At 43.9% G+C, this 15,688-nt stretch overlaps 1 protein-coding gene across 5 annotated transcripts in view; it reads right to left on the bottom strand.

Annotated features, from left to right (window-relative positions):
- Positions 1 to 15,688, bottom strand: part of LOC138473240 (caspase-7-like) — an 865,808-nt gene that overhangs the window by 11,031 nt on the left and 839,089 nt on the right. For all 5 annotated transcript variants that reach the window (XM_069611856.1, XM_069611854.1, XM_069611855.1 and 2 more), the window contains 2 exons: positions 14,739 to 14,914; positions 1,833 to 1,971 (listed from right to left, as the gene is read on the bottom strand). In XM_069611856.1, coding sequence (XP_069467957.1) covers positions 1,833 to 1,971; positions 14,739 to 14,914 — 315 coding nt within the window. The remainder of the gene's footprint in view (positions 1 to 1,832; positions 1,972 to 14,738; positions 14,915 to 15,688) is intronic.

Here is a 15,688-nt window from a genome sequence, read left to right as displayed (position 1 = left end):
TGATCGTTCTTAACTTATGAATATCCAAAAGTCTGATTACTCTGATTGATCAACATTGTAGCTTATCTATCAGAAGGTGACAGCAGAGACGACGCACTGCTTTGCCCTGTATTTGTCAGCAATACCCTCGGCTCCTAGAGAACCCATGTAAGCAGTCCATGCTTCCCTTCAGCATTCCCTTTGCCAGGTGCTCTAGCAGGCTTCTCTCATAGATGCACTCGATAGTCAGACTTCGCTTTGTTTAAGGGTAAGAGCTACCGTGTCCATCCTTTTTCCTTCAGATAACATACAAACCAACCATTTGTACTGTTTAGCAATTCTCTCAAATTCTTTCCCCATCCACAAGTAGCTTGGAGGTACTCAACATATATAGATAGAGGCACTGATAACTCAGTGGAATTCATAGGGCGGGACTAAAAAATCCCCTCCATATAAAGAGCATTGGCAGAGATATCCAAGTAGCCAGCATTTTATTGCAATAAGTCTCTTTCCCTTCCTTCTTTATAAAGGCTTTCTCCAAGATGTCTAGACTGTAAGATCTATCTGCCTGTTCTTAGTGACAGTAAGAGGTAGGGACAACATCTCCACCTCACTAAGGGTAATGACTTGAACATCGAAGAAGCCTGCTTTAATGTTAACAAGTCACATTAATTTTCTTCTTTATCAGAGCTCTCTCCTAAATGTCTAGACTGGAAGATCAACTTGCCTGCTCACGGTGACAGTAAGAGTCAGGGCATATCCTCACCAGCAGTGACCTAGAAGTACCTAAGAAGGGGAACTAAGTGTGCTGCACAAGGAACCCTAGTGCCTGGCATAGTTCAGGCGTAATGATTGACTAGGATCCCCACACTAGCTACAGAGACAAATGAAAAGCTAAAGTGTATGTATGGAAGAGTAAGTAAAAGGGATAAGATGAGAACTACTATAGATGCAAATTCTTCTCTGGCCAAGAACCCCATCAATCATTCATCAGAATCCAGGCATCACGGAAGGACCGCCAAAGTTGTTGTGATAGGGAAGAGCATGGGTAGACATGGTTAACAGCATTCTCTATGAATGGAATAAGGCTGTGATCGCAACACGCATGTTTACATTCTCACCTCTAATGCAGGCCCACAAAGAAGCCTTAAGACCAAAAATGGGTACAGAAATTCTGGCCATGTGCTTTCTCAAGTTAAATGCTTCCTGAAGCGGGGTAACTTCTCTCTGGCCTGTTCAGAAAAGCCTTCCTTTGGAAGCACAAACATAAAATGATGATGATTGCAGAACTATGAAAAGTGCAAAGGAAATTAGGTCTGGTTTTGAATAAAGTCCACAAAATATGATGACCTGAGAGTGTTGTAAAATAACTTCATAAAAGTGACAGCAGTTTCAGGCAAGGGCAGGCTGCTGCCAAGAAGCAAGATGGAGTGACGTAGGACAGTATCACTTTCTTTTTGGAAATGTTACCCACTGATGTCCCTTCTGCTGTTGGATGCTTTTTTATTAGTGAGGTCCTACACAAGGAATGAGATGAAAGGGTTTCATTGTCCAGAAATACAAAACTTAATTAAAAGTACGGAATGTTGTGGCTTCCCGTATTGTGGGAATTCATGGTCTCACAAAAACCCTACGTGTTGGCAGTTGCAAAGAAAATTAACAGGTTGCTTGTTGCATAACAAACCTTGGAAGCAGCCAACAATGTGACAAACAGTGTTCTTTGGATCTGCCGGAGTCAGGTGCCTAATAATAACCTGGAAAATTGGCAGCAATTTTCAGAGTAGCAAGAAACTTCTCATACACTAAGGAGGATGTGAAGGGGACTTTCAGACCCCGCCAAACCTGTTAGTTACCTGGCACAGTGGAGTAGGCGAATAGGAAATCAGCTTCTACTGGGATCTTGTAACGCGGGTTGGCATCAGTTTCCAGTGAGTAGTTGGTGGGTCCTGAGTCAGTCTGTATTCCTTCATCAAATTCTGAGCCTCTGCAAGCCTGAGGGTATGAAGGCAGAAGAAAACTTTCTTAATTAAGACACACACAAAGGAATGAAATCACAGCAAAATACATATGCTATATGGCTGCCATGCTATTTATCTTCATGGTTCAATAGTGGTATGGCATTTCATTGATAAATTCTCTTCTTTTTGTAGAAGACCAAGCAAGAAAAGGCTTATCGTTGAAAAACTCACTGCATAAGCCTATTGCCCCGGCATAGCCATCCTCTGCGATGATATTGTAGCAAACTCCATTGTCTTATTACAACAACCCCATGCTTGTAGAGAGCACCCTGTAAATACTCACTGCACATAGGAAAGCAAACACGGCTCTGCTGCAGAAGCCAACACCTGTGCGCATGTGTAAAGGAGGTCCCAGACATGGCCTGCACCCCTTCCCCTAATTTTGAGGCACCAGGAACGCTCTCGCCAAGGTATGTGACGTATGAAGAGCAAATGAACCTACAAAGAGCTGCAGTGGGACTCTCCCCAGTATACATCAGAAGATCCATATCGGCTGAAGCACCCATAACCAGATAACACGCCAGTGCGAATAACTACGAAATTGAATGGAATAGGCACAGAGAGGAGACAATGTTACAACACCAGGAAACAGTGTTACGAGACCAGATGGAAGCAACCGTCCTGTTAAACGTGTGTAAATAGGCTTGAAACGCAAGATGCTAAGAAATCGATATTGCTTGCAATGCTTAGTAGAAGATAGAGCGGCTAGCGCCAACCATATATCTACCTCAATAAGGCACATTATACAAGTGCGACTCCATTTTGTAAAAGAAGAAAAGCTACCCAGGCGGCCAGAGGCCTGCCAGGCCAAGTTTCAAAACCCAGCCAAAGGCAAGAGAAGGAGCGGAATCGAAACTCAACAAAGAGCGGCTCATGCCTAGGAAATCGAGGTCAACCAGAGAAGGGGAGGAGAGCGTCAGCTCACAAGACTCCAACTTCAGAGCATACCAGCCTGCCTCATGAAGGTCAAGATAAGGGGGGCCCATGCAGGTGGCTAGGCCGACACAGAATTAAATGCACTAAAAGCTGGAAACTGAAGCAGATTCATGGTGAACTAACACGTGACCAGCCAGGCGCAAAGAAGTACCATCGCCTGATGTCATCCAGGACCCGAGAATGCCATAACTTTTCCCGATAAGAGACTACAGTTTCAAGGCCATCCCTAGCCAACTAATTGACATGTCGCCCTAAAACACTGATTGATGGAGGGGAGGCAGGGTAAAACTTGGGACACCAGGCTCAGGGGTGTCTATTCTGCATGCTGCTAATTAAGTGGAGATTTATGTTTAGGGGTGTAACTTGCCCAATCACAATGGACCATGTAATCTAGGGTCTTATAGACACTGTAGCCAATGAGACGTTGTACTTGTAGTGACGTCAATCACGTGTGATATAGAGGGATGGGCGTAGACGCCCACCCGATAAGAGTTATCCAATCCACATGCTCCATTATCATATACAGATATAACATCTATATTTACTTTATCTTTCCTAACCAATTATATTGCATGATAAATTTTTTTATAGAAATTAGACGTCAATGATGACGATTTGTGCCTATAAAAATGGTTGTTCAACTGAAGTTCGTGGAAGTCGGAGCGAGACCGGTGATCGCACTACAGCTGATTCCCATTTGTTTCCCTGTTTGATGTATGTATCATTAAACGGACTTCTCTTTGCCAAACTACTGAGTCCTCGTTATTGAGTTGTGTCGGAGTAAGTGATTCCTGCACCCCCTGTCCTCCCATGGTGCAGCTATCTTGTCTTACAAGTTCTAGAGGGTGAGTGCTGACCAATGGGCCCGTCAGCGAATTACTCTCCTCCTGAATACATGCCCGAAGAGACACTCTGGCTTATTTCAAGATGGCAAACCAACTTTTAAAGCTGCGGTTCGCATTCAGATTAAGTAAAACTCAGACAAATCAGACACACCTGATGCAGGTACCGGAATTGTAAGTAGCCTATGTGACTCCCTGCACCATGAGGCTCCACAGCTGGAGGCCTTTGGTAGGGAATGAGACCTCAGAGTATTTAAGTCATGGACCAGCTAAAAGGAGTGAGGTTGTTTGGAGAAGGTTGTGGTCGGAGTTTGGAGTGAGATGGAGATTCAGCATTGAAGTGGGAGAAGGCAGTTGGAGTGCGCAAAGGTTGGAAGAGAAGAAACAGAAGGGGGTTGAAGGGAGAGAACAGGAAGTGTTTGGAGGAGAATATGAGGCAATGGAAGGAGAAAATCGGGAGGTGTCGGGAGGCGAATAGCAAGAAGAAACAGAAAGGAAATATCTAGATGTGATTGGTGGGCAAGAGAAAGCATCCAGCGCTGATGAGGAGGTAGTTATTAAGAACAGGAAGGAACAAGAGGCATTACCCAAGGCAGAGGGAAGAGGTGAGACGGGGTGAACCCTTGTGCAGGATGAATGAGCTTGTGGCATGGAGTAGAGAGGAAGTGCTGATGGTAGAAATCCAGAACCCAGGGAAGGGAGGTGGTAAGACATTCATAAGCTCCCCTGTGGAAATTGAGGCCAGAAAACCTAGTTGGTCTATCTGCCCCTAAAGGAGAAGTCACTGATGTTTTGATTACTAGTGGAGGAGACACAGCAACATCTACAGAACATAAAGGAGAGATCAAAGGTGGGAAAAGAACTACAGAGTCTGAGTAACGGGGATGCTACCATGAAATTGTGTGACCTTTTATAGTAGGCCATGACCTGGTGCAACTGTTGAGGAATGACGACTGCCTTGACCTTGTTTCTTTGCCTGCAGTTGTCCAAGGAAGCATTTCTTGTCTAATACAAAACTGTGCTTGGGTTCTTCAGCGGAATCCACTCCTTGTCCTCATAGGACAATACATACTGTAATAGCCAAAGCACTCTGATTATTGGGGCATGCAGCATGGCCGAACCTTAGGTTTCAATCAAAAGAAATATTTTGCTTGCAGCCATTGCCTAAAGTGGTGTACTCAATTACATCAAATCTGTGCAAGGAGCATCAGCAAGGACCAGGCTCTTAGAAGGTTTTGCCTTACCCTCTTCCCAGGCTTCTTAGGTTGGTCGGCTCTTTCACCTTTCTGGCTGCAGGGGTACTCTCCTTCTTTCCCCTGGGTAAGCCAATCTCAATAGGCTCTTCTTAAGCTTCTCACACAGGTCAGCTCTACCACCCTATGGCTTAGGTGGGCTGTAGGTGTACCCTCCTTCTTCCCCCTGGTCACTTTCCACTAGGCTCTTCAGGCAGCTTGCAGGCAGGCAGTGCTCCAGGGTAGTCCAGGCTCCTTCACACAGGCAGCAACTCCTCCTATGTGACACAGCTCCTCTTTCTGCAGCAGCATCTCGAGGGACGTAAAGGGAACATGTCCAAAACTGAGACAAGCACAGAATGGGCTGGCTCTACTTTTATAGCCAGACTCCTCCTCCGCTGTAGGCTGCTGATTGGTGGAAAGCCCTCCTTACAGCGGTTCTATGTCATTTCATCAACACCCGTTTTTACGACGGGGTTTTGCTGCAGAATGTGTGCTGAAAAAACTTTTTAAAATGTTTTTTTTTATTATTTATGGGGGAGTTCCCACGAAACCCCCCATCATGTACCTTTTTTTTTATTTCGCTATCCTCCCCAAACCCTTTATATGCACTTGCAACCCCCCCCACCCCGGCAAAAATGACACAGCAAAACACCAGTCGTAAAAACGGGTGTCGATGAAAGGACGTTATACCCTTACAGAATTGGGTGACAGGGTGTTCCCACTCTGTTCCTCATAGATAAGACTCTCTCTCTTGATTGGCCAGTTTGAAGTTCTTGTGTTTAATCATGGTTTCACTTTCTTTCTTTTCTATTATTTATTCTTGTTTTATTCTGGACCACTTTAAAATTTGATTTGCCTTGTCCTTGAGCTCAGGTTCTATTAATTAAAATGCACCCTTACATTTCCCTAATTTCCTCTATCGGGATCTGACCCTGGGGTCCTCTCATAGGTTCTTTGGTGTTTCAAAAATCCTGGACTTCTGCTGGCACTGCCAAAGGAAAAGGCTAGGACCTTTCTCCTGAGGTCGTGCAGCACCTCTCTACTAGCGTCTTCCTCCTGCTGTTCTGAGGACGGAGCCAGTCTGGTCACATCGTGGAATGGAAGGCCTGCTTTCCCTCTGTGTGTTGTGAGCCATGCCATTGCTGCTGTCATCTTCCTCGGTGTCCTGCGCCAGCGGGTGGGCCGTCATTGCCTCCAGATAGCTATGGGTCAGTCTATTGTGGGAGCAGCGGCGCTGGGAATCATCACATAAATCAGAGGAGAACTACTGCCTTTCATTGCAGTTCAATAAACACCTCCTGCTGAGGGGTGACTACGTTAGGGGAGCAGTGACTTCCCTTTCTTGTGTGGAAACTCAGAGTTTCATTGCTGATTCTCATAATCACCACCAAAGCTACACACAGACACTATGGGCCTCGTTATACCCCAGGCAGGATGGGGTTAACGGCGCCGGTAAAGGTGCCGGCGCTGTCAACCCCGTCCCGCCTGATTACGAGGTGCCCTCGCGGGACCCGGTCTGCACGTCTGGTTTCATCAGACGTGCAGAGTGGGTCCCGCGAGGGGAGGGGGGAGCAAACAACAGGCCGCTCGTAATCGCCCCGTTGTTTGCTCCCTCGCCCATTCCCATTCAGCCCTATGGGGGCTGAAATAGAATGGGGAAGGTCCGGATTCCTAGAAGGAGGAATTACCGGGCCCTCCGAAATCGGAATGGCCCAGTAATTCCTCATTCTGGGAACCCGACGCGATTTCGTTGGCAGCCATGCCGTGAATAGCGGCATGGCTACCGCCGAGGTCGTAATGAGGCCCCATATCTGTCAAATCGTAATTGCTGAACTAGTTGGTTCGCCATCTGATTACCCTGTATGTCATGGAACAGAGGACTTACATCATTACAATCTAAGGAACATAACTCTTCTAGCTGCAAAAGATCCAAGCCAGAACCAGAAATCCCTCCTTCACCACATCTCAGAACAAAACAGTCTTGAAAGAGCACAACTCACTGAGGGACAATATCCAATCTACAAAAACACACACAGATCTCATCCACTCTGAGATTGTAAAAATATGAAAAGACTTTAAAAACCTCTCTTTTAGAGTCACAGAAACAGAGTCAATGATAAGCACCTGGAAAGTGTCTTCTAAGACATCTACGACTCTGCAACAGTCACAAGGTTCACAAGTCAGGAGGATGGTAGCATTGAAAACAGACTCAGAGAACAGAAATAGAAGAAGCAATATTCGTATTCTTGGTCTTCCAGAAAATGCAGAATCCAAAGCTCCTTACTTTGAGACCTTCATTAAGGACTTTGTGATGAAACGATCAAACATCAGGTTTCAAAGACCATATGAGGGATTCCCATCATATGCCACCCTTCCTTTGAAAGCTTCGACACCCCAGAGCTTTAATCCACAAGCCACTACGATTCCAGCACATGAAAGAAACACTGCATGTAACAAAATCAAGATTATACATAGTATGGGTACTCCACAAAATTGTCATTACTGAGGAGTTTGCAAGAGAAACTGCTAAGAACAGAAGACCTTGTCTGTCTTATCAACCTTGATTAACAGATTTGAACATTAGAGATGGTCTGCCTGGTCCTTCAAAATGTTAAATAAAATGACATACAGAGTACAGTCTTTTACTTTTATTGATCCATCAGATCACAGGAGATTCTTCCAGAATTTAAATGTAGAGAAAATGGTGACCAGACCATTTTATCAGCCAACATCCTCCTAATTTCACATGTATCTAAATATATACATTTAAATGACAGGCATAAATACATGAGTAGATAAGCAGTGATTCCTCTCTATATAGATTTGATAGTCGGTATGTGAGTACTTCTATTCTACCCACATGCATCTGTTATGATGTTCGATTGGAATGAACTCCCAGCATTCCAAGTCTACTGAACACCAATGTTTACATCATGGTGCACTACACACCCTACTTTCTTCTACACAACAGTTAACTACATCCACAATCTTGGCACACTCACATACAGCCTTTTATTCAATAACGTCAATACATGCGTTACACCATCTTACACTTACACTAATATTCAGCCAACATCCACATTCACACTTCATCAGAGATACACTGTCATCTTCCCCACATGTATACACTGTTTCACACTGCAAGGTTGCTGAGAATCATTTATATTTACAACTTCCCAATGATACTGACTAATTCACGTGTGAGACGGTTGATATTCGTCAATTTCTTTGTCCACCATATTGATATCCATGCACTACCATGTGTGATGCGTATTACCTATTTATGCTCAAACACCTTCTCATGGATATCTATGCCTGGCCTCTAAAGTTTAGAAATACACAAACATCTTTATAACAATTATTCAAACCTCTTTCAAGCTCAATGAACTTCTAGTTACTGTTCTAGTTAATGGCCTGGTCCAATTATTTTCCACTTATTTCCTCCAATGGGTCGCATTGCCTTTTACTAGACTCAGTAGAGGATGTGCATTAATAACTAAAATATTGCATGCACTACAGCAAACTGTACAAAATGTTGTTCACCTAAATTGTATCTTGTTTTTCAACCATTGACGGGTGCCACAAGAATCAGTTGGCTAGAACTGGTTGTGTTGCATTTTGTACTTATGTGCTATGTTCATTATATTTTCTGTCACCACCTGGACATTTCAACTATTCGTTTGCATAGTTCATAAACTAATTTACCTATTCATGTTCATGCCCAACATGGTAAATATCTCTTCTTTTATGAGATAAACTGTGCTGCTTTCCTTCATATTCACCCCCAAATTCATGTTAATGTACAGATATAAACCCACAATGCCCCAATCACCCATCCTTGATCTAGGTTTCTCAATATTGTATACTGCTTGTGGTATTTAATATCTCTTTCTGATTTGTAAAATATATTGGGTAAATCAGTCTCCCCTTGCACCACTTCTTTTCTACCACTTTCTTCCCTGTGCCACTCTTTTCACTCCTATAATTTCCAGAAACTATCAAAAGATTCTAGTCCCTTCCTGACCAAAGATTAACTAGTGTCTTTTGTGTGACACCGATACTGAAGGATCATATTTTTAAGAAAGCATGAGTCCCCTCTCATTGTGGCCTTCGTAAAATTACAAAACAATGAATGGTCTCAAATATTTCACTAATAGGTTTGTTCCACATGCCCTTAAATTGTTTACATTCTCTTGAATACTCATATTATGCAGAGTAATCAATTACAGGTTCGCTCACTTAATGTGAAGGGACTAAATCATCTCATTAATATAAACAAAATATGAGATTATTGTTTCAATCTTAAAGGTGACATTATTCTCCTTCAAGATTCCGAAATAAAATCAATGGAAGTTAACACATGGAGCAATGGTTGGTTAAGATATGCTGCCTGCTCTGAAATGATAGAGAAAATAAATGTTGTCATTACTTTCATTTTACAAAATTCAAATCTCACTTTGTTAAGTCAGGAACAAGATAAAGAAGGTAGGCATCCCGCCAATTGAAATCTTGCTGTTGGCAGGTATTGTAATATACCTCTAGACCAGTTGTTGGACAGACACACCTCATTGAAATGTAAGGCTACAAAATCGCATACATTTCTCCTAAACATCTGCTCACAGATTAATCTTTTTGACATTTGGAGATCCTATAATCCAAAAGGCCAAGAATTCCCCATGAATCTTTCTCTAATATTGATTATATAAATTCTGATTAACAAACCTTTTCTTCCTATTACCTTAGATCCAAAAATAAATCTGTTCTCAATATAAGACCATGCACGTAGGCGAGTTACACTGATTGTCACCAAAAACCCAACTAGGCAGAAGTTATGGAAACTAAGTGATATTGTTTCCAATCAGGGTAACATGAACAAAATCAGAGGTGATGTTGAATCCTACTTTGCAAACAACACCACAATTTGGGAGAATGTTGCAGTGGTTTCGGACATAATGAAAGCATCCGAGGATCTCTAATCAGTATCTCATCCAACTCTATCAAAAAAGTAATAAGAGTTAATAGAATTAGTGTTAATACATTTCTATCAAATTATGCCTAAGAGTCAAACCCTATTGCCTCAAAACTAACATCTCTAAAGTATGAGTTTAGGAAAGTTGTGAGGCCCAGAGCACATACCTGGATTCAAACTCACTAAAGTAACCAATTTTGCTTTAAAAATAAGTCTAGTCATCTATTAGCAAACTATCTACAAAACCATCAATAAACATTAAACAAAGAGGACACATCCATCTCACCCAGAAATGAGGATATACCAGACAAATATAAAGAATTTTATGGAAAACTGCACCCACAAGAGCAAGCCTGGTGCAGAACTTATAAACACTTATTTACAGGATCTACAACTTCCCACTATTTCATCGTCGGATAAGGAGTTATTAAATTCTGGAATGTAACTCAAATACATTCTAGCCTCTATTGGCATGCTTCTTACCAATAAAGGCAGGGCCCCGGATGGCTTTGCTGTCATCTTCAACAAGATTATTGCTAACACCCTCACAGCCCACCTCTTAAGACTTAGTTACAGTTCGCATATATGAGGGAAATTACTGGTACTGCTGCCAAGGCTGCAATAATCATCCTTCCAAAAGTGAAAACAGATCTTCAACACCCGGAACATTAGAGACCCATCTCACTTCTTAATATAGACTGTAAGCTTTACACAAACATGATGGCTAATAGATTTTCCAAAATCATCCTCACCATCATACACGCTTCCCAAATTGGATTTCAGAGGAGCTGACAGAGGAGTGGCCAAATCCTTAGCCCGAGTGAAGACCGAAAATTTTAAAGTGTATTGTACAGTCTGGGTAGAACACTTTGTAACCCCAAGAAAGTAGCATCCATTGTGAGGAGACTAAAAGTCTTAAAAGAGAAGCTGCTTTTGTGTTTTATATATGCTGTGGCGTTACAATATGTAGGGAGCCTCTTTAAGATGCATCAGTGAATTGGCACTGTCGGAAAGACACCTTATTGAAGGGTAGAAATTAGGGAAATAAGATTCAGCAGATTGAAGCGATCATGAAATAAGGAGATTGAGAAGAGTCAGTGCAACATGGAAGTACGGGGAATACTTTACTCTGATGGAAAAGAACAGACATAATAAAGACTATCTCTGTATCTCACGTATTTTAAGAAGCATGAATCTTGAATTTTGATTTTCCCATTCTGAATTGTACTGTATTATGTGGTACTTTTGAAAAGAAATGTATGATATGATATGATAGGTTATTTATAACGCGCTTAATACACAGAGGTTTCTTAGCGCAGACCCGGGGATCAAACCTGTGTTGCTCCGTGTCGTCTTGCTTCCAAGGCAAGCACGTTGCCGCTCAGCTATCCTCCTGAGACAGTTGTATTTTGTATTTGTATGATCATTATGGTAACAATATATGTGCACGTTTTGTGGAGATAATGAAGAGTGCGTAGAAAATAACCCAAAACATCAGTTTGGAAATGAGGTGCTCAACAAACCCTAGATGCCTGCTCATTCCCTTCAACAGGCAACACATGGGAACATTAAGAGGCAGTTATGTGCTGGCTCTCGCTTTGCATTGGGATATGTGATCTACTCTTGGAGGTCTTCTGTTTCTGTGCTTGTTAATGATCAAGCGATTCAGGCAGCTGCACACCCTATGGCTGCTTGAACATCTCTGCAGAGAGGAAAGGGGAAAGTGATAACCCTTATAGGCGATTCAGGCAGCTGCAAGCACCATGGCTGCTTGAACATTTCTGCAGAGAGGAAAGGGGAAAGTGATAACCCTTAGAGGCGATTCAGGCAGCTGCACGCACCATGGCAGCTTGAACATCTCCACAGAGAGGAAAGGGGAAAGTGATCACCCTTAGAGGCGATTCAGGCAGCTGCACGCACCATGGCAGCTTGAACATCTCCACAGAGAGGAAAGGGGAAAGTGATCACCCTTAGAGGCGATTCAGGCAGCTGCACACCCTATGGCTGCTTGAACATCTCCGCAGAGAGGAAAGGGGAAAGTGATCACCCTTAGAGGCGATTCAGGCAGCTGCACGCACCATGGCTGCTTGAACATCTCCACTGAGAGGAAAGGGTAAAGTGATCACCCTTAGAGGCGATTCAGGCAGCTGCACGCACCATGGCAGCTTGAACATCTCCACAGAGAGGAAAGGGGAAAGTGATCAACCTTAGAGGCGATTCAGGCAGCTGCACACCCTATGGCTGCTTGAACATCTCTGCAGAGAGGAAAGGGGAAAGTGATCACCCTTAGAGGCGATTCAGGCAGCTGCACGCACCATGGCTGCTTGAACATCTCCACTGAGAGGAAAGGGTAAAGTGATCACCCTTAGAGGCGATTCAGGCAGCTGCACGCACCATGGCAGCTTGAACATCTCCACAGAGAGGAAAGGGGAAAGTGGTCACCCTTAGAGGCAATTCAGGCAGCTGCACACCCTATGGCTGCTTGAACATCTCCGCAGAGAGGAAAGGGGAAAGTGATAACCCTTAGAGGCGATTCAGGCAGCTGCACGCACCATGGCTCCTTGAACATCTCCACAGAGAGGAACACAGAAACTGATCACCCTTAGAGGCTTTCTATGGTGTGACGGTGACAAGCTGTTTTACAGTTCATTCTATCATTGCACATTTTTTCATTTTTAACATTTCACCATTCTTAAATTCGGTGCTTCAAGAAAATGCAGGTGAACCCTCCACCCGCAAACAACAAGTCTAATTCATAGAGCAATCCCAAAGAATCCCAAAGAAACAATTTGCTGAGTGAAACTGCTGCATGCTGGGACAGGAATTCCAATTCCAGCAGCAAATATGAACCACCAGTTGCTCCATTGCTTGGACAGCGAATCTAAATCCCACGTAAAAGCCAGAGAAACAGTTCCAGAATCAGGAATAGAAGAAAACAACTTCTTAAAAAGTATCCTTGGCCTCCTAAAAGGGGCTTTAACCCAAGCCCTTTGTCTGCAAGTAGAGCTGAGAAAAATACACTCGGAAATAGAAATGAAACCAACATTATATGGGTGGTGAGATTGTGGGCTTGTCCCCGATTGGATAATTACAGGGAGTCACTTAGATATTATAGATGGGGGGTGGGGGTGGCTGGTATTCACGTGGCTAAGACACGCAGAACATATGGCAGAGGTTTTGGGATCCCCAATATTTGGGGAAATCCGGATAAAAATGACCAATGCAGTAGAAGTGTACCGGAAACAAATAGCGGAACTGTGGTCTGGGCAGGGGGGCAGGGGAGAGAGTAGGCGCAAGTCTCGTGCAACAAGTGGCAAGTGTTGCGTCCAGGGTTCTCCAATAGTCTAAGTGAGGTGTAAATATTACAACTTTACACTCGCACAGGGACATGGATGGACACATCCTCTGTATAGAATGGTGAAAATGGTCGTAAAAATTAGAGGAATGGAAACAGGACAAAAATAAAAAGTAGTGGAACACAGCTGCTGCCCGTTCCCGCTCACTTCGATCACTGGACCAATGTAACTAAATCAGTGACTAAACACAGATATGAAATGGAAGAATGCCAAAGGAGTCGTTCAGCGTGAATGTACAATGCAAGCAAGAATGGGGAGGTTTTAGGGAGACACATTGATTATTTGGAACCCCCATAAACAAACACTGTGTGCATGAATTTGGAATCGGGCGTGTGTCCATTGTCTTCAGTAGTGTACAGGAGGAATGTATCGGCAGCGCTGCACGAGAATGAGAAGATGGAAGGCGCTCTACAGCATTTCCCACTTCCCTGTCCGCTCTGCCCTGATATGAGGCAAACACGCTTTAAGGTCCTATTAAAAAGGTCTCTCAATGAGGCAGGAACATTGTGCACATCAAGGGGGTATCTGTTGGCAACCTCTGCTGCTCGAGTCCTACCTCCCCGCACACAACGTCATCGGTTCAGCAGCGAATCATTGTTAATGAATTGCAGACGCTATGCGTGATATGTATGAAGTGGTGCTGTGGATATCTGTATTGCGGGTATGTGTGGGCTATATCTTATTGCTTTGTGCTTGTAAGACACATGTTGAAGAAAAGTAGTTGATAAATAACCTTTAGCAATATGGCTCTTTACAAACATGAGGACCGATTCACACAAGCAACCTCTTGCGTGTGCTACTATGACTCATGCCTCCACACATGGTTAGACTTTCTACCTCTTGGGCTGCTCTGCCACTTCACACCCCTTTTACTCATGCATGCCGTTCGGTACTCGTCCACGTGTGGGGGGATTCCCGTGACTTGTGATTCTCTTTCAAACCCAACCTGTGTGTAGACCATTCACTGCCCACACACGGGGTGCAGAGTCTGTGGAATTCTGGACACCGCTTAGGCCTGCTCCATTCAAGGGTAAGTCAGATGTGCAGACACATGTAGGAGGTTCCCAAGGGCGTTCAACCTACCAGCGCCTTGAGATCATACCAATGGTAGTACATAAGGCGCTATACAAATGCAAAATAACATAACATAACATAACATAACGTGTGTGTGTGAGCATAACCCGGACCCCTGCCTGACACACCATTTGAAATTCCCATTCCTGCAGATGTTAGTTGTGCAACATTGTGCAAGCATCATTTCAATGTAAGGGCACAGGTGTTCTTACTTGTGGCACCGGCACATAATGCAGCCATGTGAACATTGTGAGCCTGAAATAGGCTGCATGCATCTGCCCTGCTATAGGAAGGCTAGCCTGATCAACACGTTACCCTGCAACCAGTACCTGAATGAAAAAGAGTTTGGGCTTTCCAACAAGACTCTTGCATTTGTCTCCTCTAAAGAGAGTGGTGACGGTCTTTATGGGCATCGATCCATCGGTCCCGTAGATGAGCCCCTCTTCCCCATGGCTCAGGAGGATGCAGGCAAAGCAGGCGTATTCACTGTGATCTTCCTGGGCCACTGCAAAGGAACCAGACAGCAAGGGTTTGCATGTTCCCACTGACGGCAAATGCACACAAGCATGAAAGGTCTTCAGGGCACAATTCCATTTTCCTTCAATACAGAATTGGTGTGCAATAATAGCAAAGGAAAGGCGAACAGGTTGGAGGAATTTATTTATTTATTTATTTATTTTGGCATTCATAAAGCGCACCCAACCCATAGGCATCTGGAATAAGGCTCACGTGAAAAAATAAGACAAAGGGCCTCATTACACGGTAGGCGGTAAGGGTTTACCGGTACCGGTATTTTACCGGTACCGGTAAACCCTTACCGCCTTACTACGAGGTCCCTTTGCGGGTTGGAGAATTTAACGCCTGCTTTTTGCAGGCGTTAAAAACCAACCCGCAAAGGGACCAGGGAGCTAATAACGGTACCGCAATTTGCAGTGCCGTAATTAGCACCTTCCCCATTCCCATTATGCCCTATGGGGCAAAAATGGGAATGGGGAAGGGGGAATTACTGCCCCACCAACCTTGGAATAGGGCGGTAATTCCCCTTTCCACCAAGGCAGTGCCAGTATTTTACCGGCATGGACCAAGGTGCTAATAGCACCTTGGTCCACCGCCGTCCGTGTAATGAAGCCATTTTACAACTGAAAGTTCATTGGGACTGTGACACTGGTAACAGAGCCCTGGGCCGTCACAAACCAGTGAAATCTGAGAGACAAGCACTGCCAAAGCCAATAGTATTTGGCGTTTACATTTGTTTATAACATTTAACATGTATAGGCAA

This window comes from Ambystoma mexicanum, chromosome 8 (assembly GCF_040938575.1).
Source record: "Ambystoma mexicanum isolate Mex_15411 chromosome 8, UKY_AmexF1_1, whole genome shotgun sequence".
Taxonomy (NCBI): Eukaryota; Metazoa; Chordata; class Amphibia; order Caudata; family Ambystomatidae; genus Ambystoma; species Ambystoma mexicanum.
The sequence above is the reverse complement of the archived record's forward strand: the minus strand, read 5'-3'. Positions and strand labels throughout refer to the sequence as shown.